We start from the raw sequence: 24,003 nt of genomic DNA on the forward strand, positions 1-24,003 counted from the left end.
GGAACAGCATCACAATTTTGAAAAGCTTTATTTTCTCTTCAGCAGGAGAGTGGTATAAATATCCTAAATCTGTGAGGGCTTGCAGCTCTCGTTAAATACCATCTGATCTAAAATTCTGTGTGCTGCTGTGGAATGCTTGCTTCTTATGCTTCTCTCTGAAAGGTTTTTACAGTTTTTCCAATTTAATCATTTTAATCCCACGCAGACATTTTGAGCTATTAATACTTCATTTTTTGGGACAGAAGCAGTATTCCTTTGCAGTTCACCTTTGTGACTAAATTCAGCTACATTTACACTGTTCTCTAGGAATCTGTGTTAAAGAGAGAGAAGTTTCTTAATGCCCTCAGAAATCAGCTCCTTCTGCATGTGTGCTGAGAAAGTTAGCTCTGGTTTTTAAATGGATGTATTTCCCTTGGCTGCAGAGGGGACACTTGTGGCTTCTCAGTCTCATCTTGAGAGAGTAACAATGTTGGGTTGGCCGTGTTGGGTTGACCATGTGTAGCTCCTTGCTATCCTAAAAATGTCTTCAGTTTAAATAGCTGATAATAATTTATGAAGTCTCTCAGTTTATTTTTTTTAAGCTGTAAAATAAAACTCCCAATCTTGAACTCGGAGTAGAATAAGAAAAAATATGAATGACTGTTTGTGAGTGGTAATGTGTTCAGAAATGAAAGACATTTGTAGGATCAACAAAAATGTCAGCAAAGGGTATTTTTGCTTTCTCAACCACTGTGTGAGATGGCACTGAATTGTTCTGGCTGTAGCCCACTTGGATCACTCTGCAGTTCACAGCTTGAAAAAGTCAAGTGCCCATAAGTAGGTTAAATTTACAGGTGATTCAACAACTCCAGATCATGGATTGGAACAGAAAAGTGTATATTTTCAGGAAACAAGTATTTTATAGTAAATGTTCTGACCGAGTGAAATTCCCTTATAAAGCTGTGCCAGCAAGCTCTGTCTGATTTTTGGAATGGTTTTGCTGGTCTTGGAGATGGAAAGCAGCTTGGTATTTACACCACCTGGAAAGAATTAGATTCCTGTGGCTGCCTGGGTAGTTGGTGAGCAGAAAGAGAATCGCTTGACAAATCAGGTCCATGTTTGTACGCGAGTACAGGCTCCCATCAGTATTTTATTCCTTTGAGGCTTTTAATTCGCGTTACATCTGAAAGGAGAAACTCTGCTCTTAAGTAGAAACGCTGCCCATAGGTTTTGTCTTGACCTATTGCAGGGTTTGCATCCCACGGGAGCACTGCAGGGACCCAAAGGGATCGGTCTGTTCTGATTTCCTTCATCAGTGTGAGCCTTGGTGTTTTATTTACCCCACAATCGCAGTATTTACTTTGATGACTTCCGATTCATACAAAACACATTTTTAGAAACTGTTGTAGATTTAGAGTCAACAAGGAAGGTTACCCTGTTTGATAATTTGAAGTCATTAATTATAGTTAGAAATGAATTTTATTTCCTGTGCAGACATTTGTATTTCAGTCCTTGGCATTTTTATCTCTGACAGATAATTAGCCCTCAGGTACAAGCGTAGCTCCTTCCCCTCTATTTAGAAGAACCTGTCTCGCCTCTGTCGCACGCATTTAACACAACTAAGGCCCAGGATGCTGGCTAGGCCGTGGTCCCACGCTCCTTGCCCAGCTCCTCCATTCGCCCTGGCTGTGCAGGCAGACAGTGTTGGGGTGCACTGCTGGGGTGGTTGGTGCAGAGCGTGGGGCTCCATCCAGAGCCCAGGTTCATGCTGTTCTCCAGGGCAGGACCTGTGGTTCCCAGGTGAGTAGCCCTTGCAGAGCCTCAGGTCCCACTGCAGGCCTTTGGCTTGGAGCATTGGTTCCCTCTTTGTTCCGATCGATGTATTGCTGACGTTTTAAGATTAAAAGCTTTATTTCCAAAATACCCATTAAAATGTCTGTTATGTTATGTTATATTATAGGCATTTGAGCTAGCAACTGGAGATTATTTGTTCGAACCACATTCTGGTGAAGACTATTCCAGGGATGAAGGTATGAACCCTTTGAGATACTGCGTGTTTCTGTACATTTCCACCTTCTTCTTAAATTTCTAGCAAGCTTACAGTGGGCTTAATTTTTGTTGTTGAGTGAATTGTGCAACACATTGTTTTCAGAACATAAATACAATTTTTTTCTTTTTAGTTGTAAGTTCCATCAGTAGCAGTGGGTGGGCAAAAAGTCCCTTCTGCAGATATTCATCTACTTAGCAACTGCCTGAAGGAATTAAACTGCCCCTCTTGTAAGACTGCATTTGTGTGGAAACTTGACTGAGAATAACAACATCTTAGTTTAGAAAAGAAGCGTAGAATTTGAACTCCGTAGCATTTTCTAAGATTGGCACTGGAATAATGTTTACATTGTGTATTTTTATCTGAATTAGACGATTACTAATTTTTTTTAAATGAGAATTAACTCCTGCTTCCATCTGTATACCTGTCCATTCTCATGCTTGTTTGCTTGTAAGTGCCCTTTGCAGTGGTAACGTGGGCATCATTCATTGTTCCTAAGTGCTACTAATGATGCCAGAGCTCTGCTGATCCTGGAAACCTCTGCATGGGTTTGCTGCAAACATTGTTGATTTGAAACTATTTCTGATTTTTTACTAATTCCAGTTTCTTTCCTCTTCTTTTTATCCCATCCTTTCCCTGCCCCTTCCACTCCCGTATCCTTTTTTTTCTCTCCCTCATAGACCACATAGCACACATCATAGAGCTGCTAGGCAATATCCCAAGGCACTTTGCTCTATCTGGAAAATATTCTCGGGAATTCTTCAATCGCAGAGGTAGTACCTCTTCTTTTTGGCAGGTGCCGTGATGCAGACAGAAGTGGAATTGCTGTTGCTGGTGGTAGCACGTCCCGCTGAGGAGCGGTTTCTGAAATCGTGCAGCAATAATTTAGTTTGGAAAAGCAAAACATGTGGAAATCTGATTTTTTATTGTACTTTTTTTAAACCAAAACCTCCTGACAAAAAACTGTTTGCTACCTCTTAAAGTATGCAGCAGAACTTGCTCGTGGCAGCCGATACTCAGCTGTGGTTCAGAGAAAGAGGTTTTGCTGAAAGCATCTTTCCGAACAACCACGGGGCGCCGCGTGTGTCTTTTTGCCAGGCTCAATCTATTTCTGTCTGTACCGGGCCGTGTTAGTGTGTGCATGCACCGTACTGATTAAACTGTTGTATGTTTCTGTTTTGCTGGCAATGTTCTCCAATGCAGACCACATAGCTTTGATCATTGAACTGCTGGGAAAAATCCCTCGAAAATACGCTATGTTGGGGAAATATTCCAAGGAGTTTTTCACCAAAAAAGGTAACGGTATTTATGCAACACTAATTTAAAGCATAATACTATCCAAAAGGAGAGTGTGTGCATTTATGGGTACTGGAGACATATTCCATTTAATGGAGAGCTCTTCTTTGGAAATTATTCTGGTGTGAGCTTGATTTTTCAAGAAAGTGAAAATTTGCAGTACTCGTTTCAGTATTTCATTTAAAATTCCTTTTGGGACATACTCAGCAACATGTGAGCATTACAAATGTCTGTGCGAGTCTGTCGTCAGATGTCCATGTAAATGTCAGCTGTGCACAGCTGTGAGCTGCTGGAGCAGAGCCCTGCCCTCCTTCGGTGTGCGCTGCTGGCACCCGCTGACGCGCAGGGAGGGCAGCAGGCTGCAGGCACAGGGTGTGCGAGAGGGCAGCGCCCCAGAGCGGAGCACGGGGAGCTCCTCTGCATCCTCCTCTGCAGGAGGGTGGATGAGGACAGAGCGCTGCGGCCGCTCCATGCTCTCGCTGCGAGCGCCTCTACTGCCATGGGCCGTAGCTGAGCTGTGTGTCACTGCACGCAGGAACAGAATTTTAACCCAACAAACATGCTGGCCTGTTAGCGCCCGGTACTTGACCAGGCTGCTCTGAAAGACATGCTTCTTACCCGGGAGGGCTTGTCAATTCTCCATGTGTTCTTCCCTTCCTTTCCCTGTCAAGTGCTGGGGTAGCACCACGGCCTGCCCTGCCAGCACTGGGCCACGAGGCTGTGTGGGGTTGGGAGGGCACAGGAGCTGCGTGTGGCAGCTGCTGGGCTGCTACTGTGGCCCTGTGGGGGTAATGAAGGCAGAGTGGCAGTGGCTGCCTTACTGGGGAGCCTGAAAGCCCAGGACTTCAGTGTGGAGGAGAGGGGGCTGCTGGGTTTTTACAGAGCGGTGGTGGCAGTGGAAAAGCTGGGAACAGCTGTTGTACAGCAAGGTGAGTGCCAGGGAAATGCGGCTGTGGGCATACAGCAGCACTTCCCACCTGTGGGCAATGAGTTTGAAGAGCTGCTGCTACCTGGGACAGGCAAATCAAGGACAGAGGGTCCAGGAATGTGCAAAACAGTGAAATAATGGGGCGGGAATGGACCCCCCAGCATCCCCAGTGTGGAACTTAAGTGATCATTTAAAGTCAGGACCACACAGAGATTGTTGTTACTGCATCCCATCCTCTTAAGAGCTTCTACAGCCTTCACAGAACTTCTGGGAGGAAGCTCCTATCTGTGGTGCACGTGCTGCCCAAGCACACTGGTCCCAGGTTCGTGGGTGTTCAGAATTCAGCCCCCATATTACAAAATAAGAGGAGTATGTGAAGGGCATGACCTCAGGTGTCATGGTGACAGCCACCCAACACCAGCATCCCAGTGTGCAGTGATGTGCATTTTGTGCCATCGGAGCATGGAAAGAAGAATATACAGGAGTGCTCAGGGGAGAATACCTGTGGCAGATGCACTTTGTTCACAAAGTGGGTGGCGACGTTGGATTTCCAGGCCTTCTGATGTGTTCGGGTTTTTCCTTGAGAATATAGTGCCTAGAACAACAATTTAAATACAAGGATGAAGACAGGCTTTTTTCTTTATTTTTTTGGTGTGATGCAGTATTACTCATGAGACACACTGCTACTGGAACCATCCCCATGTGAACTGCCAGAGGATACTCTGCTCTCCCTCCTCTGTCTCAGTCCCCTCCTTCCCTACTAGACAGAAAAGAAAAGAAGGAGGGCACTGACACGCCGTGGGCCGCACATCCCACTTTCTGTTGCCGTAGCAGTCTTCTCTTTCTCTTGCCAGGGATTGACCATTTGCAGTCTTACTGAGTTGGAGCCTTTATGACAGTGCCTGGAGAGCTGCTTTTCAGGTGGCACCACGAGGAGAGCCTTCTGCTGTGCTGAGGTGGCAGACATGCCCTGCTGGGCACGTGGCACTGCCAAGCGGTTGGCTCAGGCTCCCAGAGGCAGGCTGGGGGTATGGCTGTCTTTGGCTGCCCTAGAACTTCATGACCACAGGGATGTAGGCGGACTCCGAGCCGACATCATATTGCCCATGATGGGCAGCAGGTTGCAGGCGGCTGATTTCAGCTGCTGACAGCAATCAGTTTGCCAGACCGCTCTGCTTAAAATAGTGTGACTTGCTTGCCCCATGCAGGATGACACAGCACGTCTGTGAGTCTGTGGATGAGTTGTGTTCAGCCTCCAGTGCTGGCTGAGAACCCACTGGCAGCCCCAGCGGTTTGCGGAAGGTGCAGAATCGTGATGAGGGTAAAAGTGCCCACAGAGCTGTTTCTGTAGCATCGCACAGGGGCTGAGGCCCAGGTACGTGCCTGGGAAGCAGGGAGGTGGCAGCGGAGCAGGAGCAGCCAGAAGAGCCTTTCTTTGCCATCAGTGCTGACAGCCTGCGGATACACGTAGGTATATTGCCAAGCCTGATGGCAGAAGAGCTGTCACATCCTTCGTTTGGTCTGAATCACACTGCCAGGTTGGCCACGTGCCACCTTTTTGGTGGGGCTCAATGCTCTGGTGGGTTTGAAGATGATGCGGGCAGCACTGGTGGCCGCATTCTGCGGGAGCAGGCAGCTGGGCCCCTCAGAGATGGAGCAGAGCCTTCAGTGCCAGACCTCTGTGTTTGGCTTGGTTTGCAGCTAGTTGCAGCCGCACTGATGGCAAATGTCACTTAGCGTGGCAGCGTGACCCGTGCTGCTGAGACTTGTGCGTTAAGATTGGAGCAGTTTTTGTGAGACTCAGGGGTGTGGGCTGATGAGAAAGCAGAGCCTTCAGTATTCCTGCTGCCTGCGAGCACGCGATGGGGTGCTTTTGTGTGGAGGAAACAGAAGGAAGGCCTGCAGCTCCTCACAGGGAGCGGTGGAGCAGCGCTGAGCTCTGCTCTGTGTGACAGCGACAGGACCCGAGGGAACGGCATGGAGCTGCGTCAGGGGAGGGGCGGGAAAAGGGGCTCGGGAAAGGCTCTGCACCAGGGGGCGGTGGGCGCGGAACGGGCTGCCCAGGGCTGTGGGCACGGCGCGGAGCTGCTGGAGTTCAAGGAGCGTTTGAGCAGTGCTCTCAGACATAGGGTTTGAATTTTGGGTGGTGCGGTGGAGCCAGGAGCTTGAACAATGATCCCTGTGGTGCCTTCCCCCCTCCGAGATGTTCTGTGATTCCAAGATAAGACGAAAACACAGGCTGGCCCCAGTGCTGTGTGGGTGTAAGGATCCCTCCTTGGTTTCACGCTGGCCGTGCTCATTGCGAGAACCTCAAGCAGGCACGTGGTGCGCTGATGTTTCTAAATAGCGCTTCTTGGAGAACAACTAAACAAGGATCAGTCACTACTGGGTAAAGGGGCATTTTTCTAATACTGGTAATGTTTGTGTTTGCAGGAGAACTCCGACACATTACGAAGTTGAAGCCTTGGAGTCTTTTCGATGTGCTTGTGGAGAAGTACGGCTGGCCTCACGAAGACGCTGCACAGTTTACAGATTTCCTGATCCCCATGCTAGAAATGGTCCCAGAGAAACGTGCTTCAGCTGGAGAATGCCTTAGGCATCCGTGGCTGAATTCTTAGCAGAATTTCTCAGCTATAAAACAAGCCAGCAACCATTTTCAATGCATCGGACCTAAATGGTGACTGTCACAAATCCTCTAGCAGGATCACACGTGAGCTGGCTTCAATCCTCAGACCTTTATTTTGCTTGAGGTACTGTTTGACATTTTGCTTTTTGTGCACTGTGTTCTTGGGGAAGGGTAGTCTTTTTGTCCTCAGCTAGTAGTTTACTCACCCACTTTCTTCAGAAAACACTTAACGTGTCTTTAAGCATTGTTTCTTGTGTTGTGTGGCATTCAGATGTCAGATTTTTGAACAAAAGAAACTTCCTCCCATGTGTTTTGGCAAGTTTTGTAACTATTTATGAAAAAACTATTTTAGCTGATGCATATTATATAATTTACAAGCGTAAGAAATTTATGAAGTCAGAAGTGAGTTATGGCAAGGAACTGTACAATTTTATCTTCTGGCAAAGGGACGTCATTCTTGTATTATAGTGTATGTAAATGCACCCTGTAAATGTTTATTTCCATTTAAATACGGGACCGGGGACTCAATTTCAGAGTAAAGCTACTAAGTTTTAGAGAGCTTTATAGCAAACCAATTGCATGTAGTGACTTCAGACTGCTTTAAGGAATTGTGTAAACTTTCTATTCTGTAGCAGTTCCCGTTCATTGGATTTTAAACAAAGTGGCTCTGGTTTACAGGATTTCATTCCCCAAACGGCACTTTAAAGGAAGGCTAGACTTCTTTCTAATAAAGTATGCATTATCATTTAGCACTCCCTTTTAGAACTTTTGCCTATTTTAAGTGCTTTTAAGGAAAGAAAAAAGCAATTTCCCTTACAATGTGATAGTGAAGACATGGTACCATATGGTGTTGCCTTTTTCTAAGCACTGTAAGTTGTACTATACCTTAAGAAACAAATTAAAGGTCGAGCATGAGAACCACTCTGTGTAGAATTACTGATCTTTTATAAAAAAAGTGTGTGCTTGAGTCAGCAAAGGGAGGACAGCTGCAAATATTTACAGTGCAGTGAGTAAAATGCAAGAAGCGAGATCATGCTCATCCCATTCATAGCTTTACATGTTTCTAAAACAAATTGCACTAGCTTTATTTTTCCCATAACTAGACATACAGCTCTTTGTACGTTGCACGCAAAACTACGCTTTCCTAGGAAAAAAGCTACATAGACTGAGGCTTATAGGCAATACAGATTTTAGAATGTACGATACGGAGGTGTGTTTTGGCCTCTTTTAGAAGTCAGTGGGATGAATGTAAGCTTAGTTCTGATTTTCATGTAACTATGGTGCCACTTTTTACTGATTTTGTCCATATGAAATTTATTCACATGCCTTTGCAATAACTAGATTGTGAGAAAATAGCCCCATGCTGTAACAATAACCAGTTGTTTGAGGTGCTTGCAGTTGTCTAATTAAAGTGTTTTGTTTTTTCAGTGTGCTGTCATTGGCATCTTTGATAGCCCTAAGCCCACTGTTGGCTAGAATGACGCGCCGTGCTGGCGGTGGGTGGGGGTGACCCAGGCTGAAGCGCAGCTCTCTGTTCACGTAACCAACATCGCATGGGGTAAATCCGATCCTTCCGCAGGGGAACGGGGCAGGATGGGCTGCAGTCGTGGGGTGCTAAATGAAATGAGACCAAACTGAGTCGTGTTTCATTCAAGGTGTTTTAACTTGATGTAAGCAAGCAGCCGCTTACCCCCTCCCTACACACCTCATCCAAAAAGACACCCTGCTGCCAAGGAGCACGCCGCCAAGGCTACGGGTGCAGAAACTCATCCTGTGCTGCAGCCCTGCACCAACGGGGTGTCAGCACCGGGTCCCTCTGCCTTCTGCTTCCCTCTTCTCACAGGAACCGTTTTTAAAGGCCTCAAGGATGACACTGATGAGAAGAAACAAAAGGCTACAAAGGAATCCAGAGAGGTAAAGCGTTACGCTTCACACTTGGCCATGCCGTTGGTTGTGTCTGGATGCTGCAACTGATTTCAGGGCTGTTCTTAAATACACAGAGAATAGCAGCGTTTGCATCAGTTTAAATGCCAGTCGAATGAGGGACTCACCGCCGCTGCACTCCTTTCCATTTGGTTGACCACCGCGACAGAACCAACCTTAGGGAGAGAGAGAGCCAATGCTGGGCCTGTTCTGCTGCACCCGCTCGCACGGTAACTGCAATGCAAAGTGCTAACAGTTATTAGGTCATAGATGGAGGTGGCTCTGGTTAACCAGCTGTGAACTGTGGCCATGATTTCTCAGGAGTGTGTTGGGTTTTTTCTTTTTTTCTGCTGCACTGGTTGGTAGCTGGGCAATTTGCTTCTACTGCACGACCGCACAGAACACAGCGTGTTCCCTATCACGTCTGTGTGTTTTGCAGAGCCAATGCCTGTTCAGGGAAGGAACAGAAAGTACTTTTCTGATAATTATGAGCAGATAATTTTAAGTAAACCCAATAGTGTCTGTGTGCTAAGAATTACCACTTTTCCTCAGAGAGCAGCAATTGTCATTTCCCATCCTGTCCAGTGGCGGGTTTTCCAGCAGCCAGAGCAGAGGAAGGTACACGCTGGTTTTCTTCTCTGGGTTCTGAAAGAGAGCCAGCAAGCATTTGTTCTGTTACGTGAGCAGAATTCAGCACTCACTGCTGAGCTGCAGGACGCTCTCATACACCACAGTCACACTGTAATGCCTCACTCCCACCATACTGCAGTAAGAGCTCCAGCAGAAGCAGGAAGGCACGTACTGACCTGTGCAGCCGGTGCTGTGATTTGTACCTAAGACCAGAACATCTGATAGAGCCCTGCTGCACCATCGTGCCGGCATACGTTAGACACATTGGTATGCATGGGTTAACACCAAATAAACTGACATACTTCATAAATGTACCCTGCATTACCTGACAGCACACCCTGCCTGAATCAAAACAATTCTTCCTCACCTCTAAGCTCAGCAAGGGAACAAAAATCCCCCTCCTGCATTCACTTCTACAGCCAGCTGTGCAATGACAGGAAGGCCATCAGCAGACACCACACAGGAGCAACAGCCACATAGCAGGCAGGGCTGCTCTCTGTGCCCACAGCCCTCAACACACAGCACCCCTTCCGGACAAGTGGTTAAAACTGACATAATTGTGATTTATTAACATGAATTAAAATGCCCAACCAGTGCTGCAATGTGACAGTATATTAAAAAAAATTAAAGATCATATACTGTACTACTTTCACAAAGATCACACTTTTTTTTTTTTTTTTGCAAAAGAGACTTATTATATACAATACTCTATCAAATGAAAGCAGCTTTAAGCAATTTTACAAGCAAAAGAAATACAGTATTTACAGCACTCAGACATTAGAAACGGTCTATACATTAAATTACATTTTCTGCAAATAACTGATGAAACAAAAAGCCATGTCCACACCAAAACTATAAAAATTTGTATTGCATTGTTTTCTATCTCTATGCACACAAAACTGTCGACAGAAGAAAATGGAAAAAAAAAAAGTTGTTAGTGCCATCACTTAGCCTGTGTACTTATTTAATTACATATGTATAAAAGTAATATAGAAAACATTCACTAAATGAATTTAACTGCAACGATAAAACTTTAAAGATTATGCAGCATCAAACCTACTGCCAGAAAAAACAGCTGGAATGTTCACTTACAAAATAAAAAGGAATACCTAATACTGGCTGAACAGCACGTTTCTGGGAATTTTAAAAAGCAAAAAATGGAAAGATACAATGAGAGAGCACTGGTGTTTGCTTTTATACAAAGTATCATGTACAAGCTTTAAAAAGTACCTCCCATAGGTACATATGAAATATACACAGTTTATATTACAGCACATTTAAAAATGTTAGGATTAAGGGGATCCGTTTTAGTGCCACCCTGAACCATGGTAATTGTTCTGAAAGGTGGGCGGCACCTGTGCTCTGTGAATGGGGATCTGTCCGGGCACCGGGGACGCCTGCTGCGGTCCTTGCACTGCGTGCGGGAGCGTGACTGAGCCAGGGTGCGGGCAGAACCCTGAAGCGGTGGGGGTCGCAATACTGTTTGGTCCTTGAGGTTGGATGTGGGGACCCTGACCGGGGAGCGGACAATGAGGCCCTGTTCCAGCAGGCTGATGTTGAGGTCCGGGTCCTAACGTGGTGTGGTGGGGGGCTTGCGAGGAGTAGGAGGACACGCTCGTGTGAGCGCCTGAGGGAAAGTGGGGGGGTCCTTGATGCGACGGGTGGTGCAAGCCTTGTGCCGATGCCGGGTGGTGCCCCGAGCCTATGACATTGGATGGGGGAGGCGGAGGGGGAGGAGGAGCAGAGTTTACAACGTGCTGGTGTTGTGCTTGCAAACCTTGGTGTCCGGCTGGAGGATGAGGAGGCTGGTGGTGGGGAATGGGGCCCGGCGGCGGAGGCGGGGGCGGCAGATGGTGACCGGCAGCTTGAGAGTGAATGTGAGATCCGGGAGCCACCGCCACAGCGTGAACCGGGCCGACGACGTGTGCTACAGAATGCTGCTGATGGCTGCCCTGCTGCTGAACCAGGTGAGGGCCCGGAGCCGGGGGCGGCGGCGGAGGAGGAGGAGCAGCAGACGCTGAAGCCTGGTGATGAATACTGGGGGTCTGAGAGGGCAAGAAATGCCCTGCGGTTACGTGGTGCCCCGGCACTGTCTGCTGACCCGCAGAGCTGGGAAGTGCTTGATTTGGTCCGGATGAAAACACAGTCTGTTGGGGGATGCTACCCTTCAGCTGACTGTAACTCTGAAAGTTTCCAGAGGGCTGCTGGTTCTGATAGTAGGTGGAAGAAGGGGGTGGAGGAGGTGGGGGAGGTGGTGCATTGCTGTTCAGATTCTGTTGGTTGAACTGGCCGTAAGAAGCCGAGGATTGTCCTGAAGCTGTCTGAGCAAACAGCGGCCCGCTGGCCTGCTGCTGATTACTGGGCTGAAGGGTTGGCGCTGCGGGATAGAAACCACGGTGCGTTTCCCTCTGGGGCGTTCCGACTTGAGGTGACTGTGGGTGATGAGGTCTGTACGGAGATCCCAACTGCTGCGAGTGAGGCTTTGGTGAGAGATAACCGTGCTGCACGGGCGCGTGGGGCGTCGATGGCTTCGGGGGATTTTCTACGTGAGGAGAAGGGGGACAATGGAGCTTCAAAGGTGCAGAAGGCAACTTCTGTGAATGTGAAAGTTGCTCAGCAGAACTGCGCAGATGTGATTGAGATGGATGAGTTTTTGAAAGTGCTTGGACGTTATTTGTCAGCTGTTTTTGTTGCAGCTCTGATTTTGGATGATTCACGCCTTCGGCCTCTGGTGCGTTAGCTGCAGTGTCCCAGTGTGAATCTGGCTTCGTGGGTGTTTTTCCCAGTGATGGCGCTGAAACTGCAGGACTCGGCGAAGAGGGCTAGAAAAAAGAGTCAGGGCAAAACGTTCAGAACATTTTAGTTATGAAAGCATTAAAACAAGAAGCAGCTTCTCAGAATAGCGCTCTTATGATGGCAGAAAAACATTAAGGCACAGAATGCATTTGACATATGACAACCTGTAAGAGGAGGAAGCTTAAACTTAGCACAGGCATCATTTCTAGCAAGTACATACCAACTGTATTCCAAAATCAAAGACCAGCAAGTGCATCTGGAAGTAGTAACAGAAATACGGCCTGTCGGGGCTAAGTCAGAATCTGTTATTTGTGAGCTTCATATTTCCAAGTCTGAAAGGAACCATTACTACTAAAACAAAGTATTTTTCAGAGTGATTTAGCATCCTAGAACTGGCAAAATGCAAGCAAAGAGACTGGTCATTACATTACCTGAATTGCTGCATTTCATAATGCACGCCACTCCTCAGTGGCTTTCTTCATGTCTCACTGCCTCTACTGAGAAGCAGTGCTAGTGCTGGCCTGGCAAGAGCCAGCTCCTGCTAACAGGAGTACTTCAGCCATTTTACTGCTGTCAGTTCTTCAGCATTTCACCTGCAGAACTGACACAATACTGAATCCACTGACAAAACCTCTTCTCTGCCTACAGAACACACCATAGAGAAGCAGATATGGCTACTGGAGGAAGACAAACTTTTTAGCATGCTGGAAGATCTGCAAATGTGCTCACAGATGTTTACCCATGTTATGTAATTTAACAGAAATGTCACACATATCTTTATCTAAGTAGTAAAGCACGATGCCAACTGGAGACACGTACACATGGTTACATGCACCTGCATACGCAGTGCATTACCTTGCTTGCTTTTGAAGGACTCTTGCATGTCTTCTGTGAAGTATCTGGGGATGGACATTCAGAAGTAGGCTCCGGATTTTCAGAATCAGGTTCTACAGACAAAAGTTAGAGATTAGTATCATAGTGAGAAAAAAATTATCTTGCAAAGAAAACTAAGCATCTTGTATTTGACTTTAAAAGAGCTACTTGAAGTTTCTGTAAGAGATCATTCAAATACATCAAGTGTCATACAAGGTCATCTGCTTACTGACCTTCCATACATTCAGTGAAAGAATGGACCTTAAGCTGCAATTGGAAAACGAGATTTGAATGAGATGAAGGTGGGAGACTGAACATGGGACAGTGAGCATGGACTACAGGGTGATCTCACCCTACAGATGAAGCAGATCCAAACACAGCATCAGAACAATTAAAGGCTACAGCGGGGGAACTGGTTAGAGGGATCCACCTTCAGTGTGATAAGTGGGGAGCTATTGGGAATAGGTGAACGGCTGGATTGGATGAAGTGAACTCACCACAGTCCTTGTCTTTCCTATGATCACTGAGAAGCAAAGCTCTATGATAACTTCGTTCTCTCACTTGTTCCACGGAGGTTGATGCAGTCCTGGAAGAAGGAAGCATGTTCTCATTTAAGATGATGTACTCCCACAGACCAAATTTCAGACAACATTATATGCAAATACTGGGGCACAAAGCTCACATGGTTGACTGCACTTAAGAGCCAAATAACTCACCCTATAGGAGAAATGCCATTTGTTAGCCATTTTAGGTCTATTTTCTCACATTTTAAATACACCAATTTCCTGCAACCTTGTTACATTATGAGAAATATCAATTCCTTTCTTCCATACACGTGTGGAGTTGTTTTGTGGTTTATTTTTTAATTCTCAGCTGACAAACCAAAATGCACATTATAAAAAATACAGGTACTGAGTATTGCTTCATACTCTCTCCATTTGTAGAAAGCAGCCTTCAAAAGCCCTATCTTTACTAAAAAATAACTTGCTCTCTAATAACGGATCCACACATGTGAATATTACACAATCACAGGTGTAAACTATTCAAGCTTCCAGATTTACCTTGCTAGATAGTGAGTGAAATGACAGCTACGCCTCTCACGATCAGTTACACACTCACAACATGATCGAGAACAGTAATGACAGCACTCTAATTATAAACTCCATTATTCTTTTAGGCAAGAACATATGGCAATACTCTACAATGCAGTTGCAACTGAAATAAATGTTGGAGTTCAGCCTGTTCCCCACATTCTTTCCTTGAAATACATACACTGCCTTCTGTGTAATGAACTTACAGCCACTTTTCAGTGAGATATTGAAGACTGCACTTACGTTGTCCCTTAGCTGGCTCCACAAACTCCTGTTCTGGAGCAGCTGGAGCATCTATGTAGAGTGGTGCTCAACGCCTCAGCCCATGTTCACCTGCAACACTTCACCTTCACTGCCGCATAAAGAACTGCAGTGCTTATTTTGTTCCAGTAATATTCTGGAGACAGAGTTGGCAGAATGACTAGCTATTTTCAGGCTACCAAAGAACGCAGTGGGAAAAGCTGCACAAATTGAAGCTATCCTATGTCATTCTCCTTCACACTGCATCTGCTTTTAAGGCTGTTGGAATACCCGGCAGTACAATATCTGGAATACAATACAGCATACAGTTTGCACACAGGGGAGCCATCCAGCCACCATAAGCAACTATGCAAGTGTCTCCACACACTGCCTACCTGAGCAGAAGGAACTGCTAGGTAGACTGCACGCTGTCACTGTACACTGCAAGTAACAGCAAACAAAACTGCATTCCAACTAGATCACTGAAAAAGACTTCCCACAGTCTTCTGGAAGCTTCTGTTCATCATCACAGGTAATTAATTTCCTTCTTCCCTATGGTACTTCTGTAAAAGCTTTTGAAATTTAAGAGAACAAATCTTCAGCCACAGATGAAGCAGTGGCAACACAAGGAAGCTTAACGCAGAGCTGAGGCTGTGCTGAAAAGCAGACTCTGCTCTCACAGCACCCTCTCCTCTCCATCCAGCTCCCACCTTCACACACCTTACCAAGAACACTCTGCAGGATCTGTACAACTGCAGAACAAATGCAATGCCATTTTATTTTGAGGGCAGTTGTGAATTGTGAGAAAACTTTATAACCTACAGAACTAGGTGACCTGTCTTGTTCAAGCTAAAGCTTTTTTCACTCTTAAAAAAACAACTACCCTGAATAAAAATAAGTTGACATATATAACAGATAATTTTCTATACATTCTCTTCTTTATGAGGTATCTGCTATACTGCTGAGGTAAGAGGTCAGACAACTGTTCCAATCTGAAAAAAGGGTTGAAAAAGATCAGTAATCTTACTAACAAAACAGACTCGGAATAGAAGTGACACAAAATTAAGCAAACAATGTCTCAGAACTTTTGTCCTATTGATTTGCAACTTACCACTGAACCTCAGGCTCATTCTTCTCACTGGAAGAAGTTTCCTTGGTTGCACTGTTGTTGCCCACATCTTCTGGAGCTGCATTATAAACAGCAGTTGGCAGTGGTACAGGCAGGCTTGCAGTGTTGTCACTTTGCTCCCCATTTTCACCACTGTTGTTAAACCCATCATTAGCACCACTGTTACTACTTATGTTTCCTCCACCAGCAGCATGAGGAGATACAGTAACCAAGGGAAAGTTTTCTGTCTTTGAGCCACTTTTTCTAGCTTCTCGCTGTCTCTTACGGTATTCTAGCAAGGATACCTATGGAGAAAAGATCAGAAGAAAGTTGACTTGCTTCCCTCTTGACATTTTCAGTTGAATACATTTCCTCAGTAAGACACCATCTACCTGGTTCCAAAAGAAAATGCATGGAGCTTAACAGAAAATGCTTCATCACATTTGGAGCAAATTTACGGGGCACCAAGGTAGTAATGAGTACAAAGAAGATGCCAAGAGAAGGAGGTGTGCATTTTGCCCAGGGAAGAGGGAGAAGTTGACGCAAGTCAAAAAAATTTGCTGCTGAATTCATACTGTTGGCTGAAGCTACAAAGTACTTTGTGGATCCTCCTGGAAATGCAAAGAACATACTGATAAAATAATGCTGAGTTTGAGACTGAATCACTTTGACCCTGGATCCTGTGTGAAAAATCTACTAAACTTCGGCTTCAATCTCATGATTTATGCAGGAGAGTCTTTGAGCTCTTCACATGCTTTTCTTAACATAAAGAATCTGCCTCATGACATTCTTTCCACAATTTATTTTAAATCAGTGTCTTTTCTGTATTCTACAATGTCAATTCTGAAAATACTTCAGTGATCAATTTCAAGCAAAACGTTTATTACCAAAACCAATGACCCAGGAAGAAATGAGCAGTCCTTCTTCCCATCTGTGTGCATACTTTACACGCATTTATGTGTGTATATTCATATATTCTCATGTTAAGTTCTCATGTAAAACAGAACACAAACTTCCATAGATTTAAATTCAAGAATATTAATAGATTACTTCCACTGAGAAAAAAAAAAAGATTTTCAAATGCTTTCATTATGTATCTTCACAATTTGATGCAGAATGCTGAAATGCTGACATTCAGACATCTTTTTTTTAAGGAAATCTGTGTTGTGGAAGTCTCATTTCGTATCTTTCCTGCTACGTATCAGGGAACTTGCTTAGTCCTCACTAACAGCAGACATCCAATTCTACTCAGAATTAGAAAGCAAGAAGGCTGCTCTGTCCCACGACTGTTTTCTATCCATTAAAAACTCATCTGTATGGCAGCATAAGAAGTCAAAACCACTTCATTTTTTCTAGGAGAAAGTCAAGGTTTAGAACCGATCTTGCTCTGAAATATTTTATACTTTCCACATCACAGGAATGGGAACCCATGAAGATTGAAGCAAAGCTTAAATGTTAAGAACAGATTACATCTGTGATTTGTGGCCACCATGTACAGCCATACTGAAATGAGAAACTCGTAAAGTGCCAAGAGAAGGAAACATCCATAGAGATGCTGAGATACAGAACCCCCTCCTTTAATAACTGCATAAGGACATGCATATCTCACCAGTTCATGGGCTTCTACTGTTATTCTACAAAAATCCTGAATTCTCCCCTCACCTTAAGTGAAATTTGTCCCCCTTCTTTTAGACTGCAAAGTCTAAAAGTATACTTGAATTTGTGTGTGCATCCTTACAAAACCAGAAAACCATTCTCTCAGAGGTACAATTTCCTCTGGTTGATTCCTCAAAGCGAGATTTTAGACAGGAATTCTGAGCGTGTGCAGGGGAGGCAGAGGGAGAACCACAAGTTTTTCATTTGTGCATTAGTGCAGTGCAAGCACTGAGCAGTAACAACCAGGAAAAGAATGCCTGCCATTAAGAGAACAGGGTGTTACCGATGCACCCATCAGGTGCTGCTGCAATTTGAGGAGAAATTCACTTCACCTTCAGATAAAAGAAGCAGCTACACAAATCTTAACAACTTCTGTGTTCAGCTGGCTTTGCAAAAGCAGCAGGGATACAGTAATATGAACGGAACTACTGAACTTCCCAGGGTCGGGACCAGGTGAGAACACAGCTACTACCTCGCTACAGGTATGTCTGGGTACAAAGAGAGGTAAAGCAACTTGTGACGGTAGTCATGGCCACTCCCTGGTAGGATGCACCCCGAGAAGTGCAAGGGAACCTGATGGGACCAAAGCACCACTGGGCATGAATGTACGTACACACAGACAAAACTCACCTCCAGTCCCTCAACTATTACTTCCATGAAGAATATAAATCACTAAATTCTACAGACTGTTACAGGACACTCAGGAATGGCTGCATCAGAAACAACTACTTTTAACATGGAATCAAGGAGTTTAACCTGACAGTAGTCAGGATATCCACACAGGTTAACTTCCAACTTCATTTCCAGCTGAGCACGTTGAAAGCTGTTACCTACAGGGGCTGTTTGACAAGAACAGCAAATTTAGGCTGTGCTCATCTACCAAAGCAGGTGCTTTATAGAAGAAGAAATAAAGGATTCCTTGTATCTATGGATTTGTGTTTGCTAACAGCAAAACAAAGATACTGTAAGTACATAAAAACGAGAATTCTGAAGCATTAGAATCATAAACCTGCTAATGCAACTTGTAAGAATTCAGAGATTTTCTCTGTACTGCCTAACAGAATATTTTAATACTTGGTAGCACAAGCAACCGTCTTCAAACCTGAAAAGCAGTTCTTTATTGAGTAATTAATTTGAGACTCATATGAAATAACATGAAGTAAACATAATTATATTTTTATATATTACTTTGGAAATCTGCATTTATTAATGGATGCAACTTTCCTCTTTCCTTAAGTTCTCCTGAATAATATCTACATTAAATATAAATCAGCCAGATTTTTTTTTTTTACTATTATTATTAATGCTTCATTCTGCCACAGAAAAATATGTAAGATATATAGCCTATGTGAAAAAGACAAAATGATTCTTAAAATTATAACCTTTTTCTTCTGTGGAGGATTCTGGGGTGTGCAATTCCCATCCATCAAGTTGTCATTATTGACAGTCCTTCCAAAGCCAGATGCAATTCCATCTTCTGAAGTACAAAAAACAGATGCTTCCATGAACATGCCTCTAGCATCGTCTTGAATCAGGCACTTTGACTCACTTATTCTGAATCCACCTCCTACCTCCAACTGATGTGAAGGGGTCAAGTCCCTCAAATTAGAATTCATTGAGAAATTTACACCTGTCCTGTCGGGACTTTTTACCCAGGAAGAATAAATTGTGCCCCGTCCACAATGAGTAGTTTCTAACTGGCTGCTTGAATCAGTCCTATCATGTGTAGGGGCTTCCAGGTTTTTATGCAGTGTGCTTTGCTCAATTACTTCGAGTCCCAGCTGGAGGTCTGACACAGATTCCATTTCTCCTGTGCACTGCCGTGTCGCATCAGTCCTGTTTCTTGGACTGGAATACCCAATAGTCTTTATTTCCTGCAGGCCCATTTCTGTCAGGTTGGAATTTCTGAAAGAATTCAGTGCTAGAATTGATGCTCTGTCGTATCCCTGCATGAAAAATAAAGGAAGAAAACATGTAAATTCTTCTTCCATATTGCAACTGTGGAGTAAAATCATTCTGACATTCATCTATGCCTTTAAGTGAGGCATACGGACTTTGCACTACCATGAGTTTAAGAAATAGCTGTGTAGCCAGATACTTTTCTCTACTACTGCCATTAAAAGGATTTTAAATTAAAAAAAATAATAATATTAATCCACATCAAAATAAGCTTTCAGTACCAGTATTTGCTTATGACTGGGAAACGAAGAAGAGCTTCAACAGGAGCAAGTCCCTGGTTACAAAGGAACTGAACTTAAACATAAAACGGATCTTTGGTGTCAAAACATTTATTTCAAGAAAAAAGGGTGGTGAGGGATTCCAGGACACTGAGGAATTTTAAGACCATAGTAAATTCATGCTTCTGCAGAGGAAAAAATATTAGAAGCTAAATAAATTGACTTTAGTATTTCTCATAATTGTACTAACCATAAAAAGCTCAGCATATGCCCGAGCTTAGAAGTATCCTTACTAAAACATCCTGTTTTATGGCTTTATAATGCTTTTTCAATTATTTCTTTCACAATACAAAATTCTTAAGTAGAATTCCTCTTTTTGAGTCAGCTAAATGCTGAAATAGTCAGTTATGTTAGTTTGAAAGTAGCTGTTAAATTCAATCAATTGCTATGACTGCATGAAAAGTTTTGTGTTTCAATATTTGTTAACACTTTGACTTAAAAATAATGAAGTTTTCTATGTACATATGTACTTAGCCCACAGAAACAAAGTACCTGGGTCATTCATTTACACCAGAAGTAAAGCTCTCCGGAAACAACCACCTGAACGTTCTATCACTAGTTACTTTTACCTGTTCTTTTCAGGTGCTATTAAGTTCACGGTTCAACACAGTTATGCAAATGTGGTAGCTGTCACACAGCTCAAGTTCCACAATGCTGCGGAACTTCTCATCTTTCAGACAGAAACATCCCTGTAGAAGTTCTCATATCTATAAACCAAGTCGCCCCCTGGTGGTTCGACTGTACGGCTCGAACGCACGGAATGGAGCACACCCTCACCCGGGAAACTCCGGGCACGCGTCCGTAGCACTCGCTGTACCTCAAATAATCCACCAAAACCATAATATTTATCCTTCTGTGCTCTCTCAGTCCAAGTAAAATTAGGCTCAAGCATTTAAGAAACACTGATTAAAAAGGAGAATGTTAACTGAAATCTAGATACAGCCCAAAAAACCCAAGCGTTGTTTTTCTGTACTCCTCAGTTACGTTGCAGATACGGAAATGAAGTTAAGCAAGCATTTAGAGATTTTAGCAAATGTCCTCACCTCTTGAGAGTAAGCTCGCCTTTTTATTTCCGGGGAACTGTCGGGTGAGGAAATATTCTAGATGAACAAGAAGAAATGGGAAGTCAATTTAACTGTTAGCGTAGAGAATGTAAGACACCCCCTTCTAATAGGACTACAAATAATGATTTACACAACAGTGATAAAGAATCTGAAATGCATTATAATTCTCACCTCAAAGTGCATGGTATTTCCATGTATACATGGAGTTACAGGAGTAACTGGTGAATAAATGGGTTTGTAACCATTTCTACAAGCTTCATCCTCTGTTTTTACCCTAGGAGGAGTAGCAAACATCAATGGCTCTGAGGCAGCAATGTCAGCATGAGTTGGTGTGGCATATGGAGAAGGAGTAGGTGTAGAGGTTTCTGAGAATGCAGACTCCAACAGCTGGTACAGCCTTCGTTTTTTTAGAGGTGTTGTTAGATCTGCATTAAAATCAGAAAAAAAAAAAGCTAGATAAAGATACAGCAATCCCAGTTAAACGCTTGAAGCAGTAAAGTTATAAATTCCATATTCAAACATTACTAAGACAAACACCTTGTGGGCAGAATTCCTGAAGAATAATTAATGAGAAGCAGAGATCACTATTTTCTTCCTTACCTTCTTTTTTTTTTTCCCCTGCTAAGACAATGGAAGAGATAACGGAAGAACTGTTTACACTTCCAAACAAATGTTCACCTAAGTGGAAATTCGACGGATCATCTAATATGTTCCATATCCCTAAGAAACTGTGTGTAGCTTCTAGCATGTTTCCATTTCTCATTATTCCTGAAAAGCTGACTAACTTTCCCACATGCAATGGGGCCAATGATTTGAAAATAAATCTAACCCTAACAGCATGTACAAATGATTTATAACCTAAACTCTTCCTGATATTCATACTCCAAACCATTAGCCTTTTTGTTGACTGAATGTCCACATTTACTATGAAAAATGGTTGTTCCTTGTTTAGTCTCAATTATACATTAAAGAAAAAGGGAAATTATTTAACTGAGCTTTTCTTTCCAACAACCATCCAAAAGCCAAAACATCAGTAAACAGGGCAAATATTGTTGGAATTTTCATTAACTCATTGCTTTAAATAACTTCAGTCCTCCACATCTACCTACTCCGACACAACTTGTATGTATTTTATTAGTGGAACCTTCACCTGTTAAGGAACAGCTGTCATTCAGTAATAACGGGCTTTTATTTTCACCGTTGATGGCTGGGCTTCTAGATCCCTCTAGTGATGGCGAATTAAATCTATCAATCACTGTTGAGTTTTCTTCTTCCAAAGCCTGCTTCAACCAACGCTGTAATAAAGTAAGTTCAAATTAGTGACTTAACAATTTAAAGATACACACTGAAATGTGTATCTACAAATCATTTGGGGGTTGGACTCGATGATCTCAGGAGGTCCCTTCCAACCCCTACAGTTCTGTGATTCTGTGATTTGCCAAGCAGCTTTTCTCTGCCAGAATTCACAGTAGGAAATAAAGACTTGTTTTTAAGTAATTAGGCATGAGAAACCGTAATGAAGAGAAGCATTACCTTCTTACAAGAGCCGGTCATGTTTTCCACAGGTTCTTTTTTCCTCCTCTTTTCTGAAAGGAATGGTGAAGTAAAACGAATATAGTGCTTTGGAGTAGAGTATACATGTGGGCTGTAGGTGAGACCTGGCAGAGAATTGAGTTGCGTAGCCAGAACTTCGGGGTCGGTGGTTATACGCAGAGGCCTTTCTGAAATGCTGTCTGTAGGCTTCCCTGTCTTGTCACTCTTCTCACTTAACCATTCATTTACCAAGTGCTACACAAGGAGGAAAAAAAAAAGTGTTTTTTGAATGTTTTCATTAGTAGCTTTCAAACAGTTTTTGGTCTTCTTATTCACCTAGTCACCCATTACACAAACCAGAAAACAATTTCCAGGCTGCAAGTTTACAAATACAAATATTCCTTGTACATGAGACTGAGAACATGAAAAAGGCTTTGGTGAAGTTAACCGGGCGATGGTAGGAATCAGTGTAGAATTGTGCTATGTAACAGAGGTTTTGTTGTTCTGTTTCTGAAAAACAGGCCAGTGTATCTTAGTTCCCATTAACAGGGAACAAGAACTAAAGCAACTGAACTCAAATATGCCTGCAAGCATTTGAAATTCTTAAGAGGTTCACTCTCAAATTCTTTACGTTTTCAAAATAAGCAGCTTTAATCATCCTCTGCAATACAGGCTGAAGATAAAAACTGCTTTCTTAGTTATAAGATGGGTGGTTTTAAGCTTTTATCAGCATTACTAGGAGAAGAGACATCTCAGAAATACTGAAAGCTCATATTTTGGAGATATTCTGTTTACTGCCACTAAGATACCTTATATATCATATGATGAATATAATAAGGAAAGTTGACTGATTTCCTTCCCTCCCCTTGAAATTAACAGTTTTACTTATGTTCTGTATATTTATACACACACAAAATCCAGTCCATTTAGAAAGTATTGTCCTTAGAAAACGTTTGTTCCAAAACTGTGCTGAAAGCTGTATTAAAACTCAATATCTAAATGGATGCAATGCAATATTTTTAATTTTCATAATTAATATCAGTGAGCGGCTGCGTAATTTTTAAAGAAAATTTAAAAAATAATGTGTAGTTTAAGAGGCAGCTGCCTATAATCTTTTAAAAACTCCATGAAAGTCCATCTTCTTCTTACCCATCCCTTAAGAGACATACCTTCTTTGTTTTAGGATACTTAGTAGGACATTTATTAAGTGCTGGAGCTTCTGTTTCGGTAACCATTTCCGTAACAACAGTTTCTGTTTCTGGCTCAGCTACCAGTGCAGCATTCTCAGTTTCATTATGTTGTGACGTTACTTCCACATCAGGAGAAGATGGCTGAATATCTGAACACATGCTCACAGTTCTGTGCCGTCTACGCTGCTGTCCAATGTGAGTTCTGCTTCGAGAGAAGCTTTTTCTCTGTTTAGCTCTATTAACCTTGGCTGGTGTAGGCTTAGTGACAGCTTCCTCCTTTGCTGGTTCCTGGTACAAAACACCAATCTAGTAAATGGATCTAACGCATGTAAAGCTACAGATCTTTTCTCAAGAGGAACTGTAAGTTCTCTCTTAATACATCTTTATTATCTGCCTTTATATAATTTCTATTTTTACAACTAAAATACTTCATAGTTAGACTTCCCATACCTTCCTCCCAACGTTCTGGCAGTGATACATCAGGTAATTCACACAGACCAGTCACTGGTCAGACTACCACAATTTTCTGTAACTGCTATATCACATTAGTCTGTGGGCTGGAAATCAGCAGCTTACATCAGAGTACCTTTCAATTCAATACAGTTTTTCTCATTTATAGTTGACTGATATCGTTTACTAATATATAGCTTAGCACTGTTGTAAGATAACTAACAGCAAAAGCTGACAGAACAATCCAAACTGAGAAGCCATACGAATATCTGCAAGGGCTGAAGTGCACTAGTAACCAGCAACAAGAGTAAAGATGACCTGTTCTGAATAATCTAC

At 43.2% G+C, this 24,003-nt stretch overlaps 2 protein-coding genes across 6 annotated transcripts in view; one reads left to right on the forward strand and one right to left on the reverse strand.

Moving 5' to 3' along the window:
- Positions 1 to 6,868, forward strand: part of SRPK2 (SRSF protein kinase 2) — a gene marked incomplete at both ends in the record, with an annotated part of 131,902 nt that extends 125,034 nt beyond the window's left edge. For 2 of the 5 annotated variants that reach the window (XM_079549721.1, XM_079549724.1), the window contains 4 exons: positions 1,940 to 2,009; positions 2,707 to 2,799; positions 3,230 to 3,322; positions 6,684 to 6,868. In XM_079549721.1, coding sequence (XP_079405847.1) covers positions 1,940 to 2,009; positions 2,707 to 2,799; positions 3,230 to 3,322; positions 6,684 to 6,868 — 441 coding nt within the window. The remainder of the gene's footprint in view (positions 1 to 1,939; positions 2,010 to 2,706; positions 2,800 to 3,229; positions 3,323 to 6,683) is intronic. The other 3 variants (XM_079549725.1, XM_079549723.1, XM_079549722.1) reach the window with 2 other exon arrangements.
- Positions 6,869 to 10,736: 3,868 nt separating this feature from the next.
- KMT2E (lysine methyltransferase 2E (inactive)) overlaps positions 10,737 to 24,003 on the reverse strand; it is a gene marked incomplete at both ends in the record, with an annotated part of 35,366 nt that continues 22,099 nt past the window's right edge. Inside the window, 10 exons of the mRNA XM_079540205.1 lie at positions 10,737 to 12,251; positions 13,081 to 13,172; positions 13,596 to 13,684; positions 15,541 to 15,842; positions 18,576 to 19,139; positions 20,474 to 20,530; positions 20,666 to 20,919; positions 21,645 to 21,789; positions 22,028 to 22,282; positions 23,197 to 23,505. Of these exons, the coding sequence (XP_079396331.1) occupies positions 10,737 to 12,251; positions 13,081 to 13,172; positions 13,596 to 13,684; positions 15,541 to 15,842; positions 18,576 to 19,139; positions 20,474 to 20,530; positions 20,666 to 20,919; positions 21,645 to 21,789; positions 22,028 to 22,282; positions 23,197 to 23,505 (3,582 nt within the window). The remainder of the gene's footprint in view (positions 12,252 to 13,080; positions 13,173 to 13,595; positions 13,685 to 15,540; positions 15,843 to 18,575; positions 19,140 to 20,473; positions 20,531 to 20,665; positions 20,920 to 21,644; positions 21,790 to 22,027; positions 22,283 to 23,196; positions 23,506 to 24,003) is intronic.

The sequence above is a fragment of the Tetrao urogallus genome (assembly GCF_951394365.1).
Source record: "Tetrao urogallus genome assembly, chromosome: 1".
Lineage (NCBI taxonomy): Eukaryota > Metazoa > Chordata > Aves > Galliformes > Phasianidae > Tetrao > Tetrao urogallus.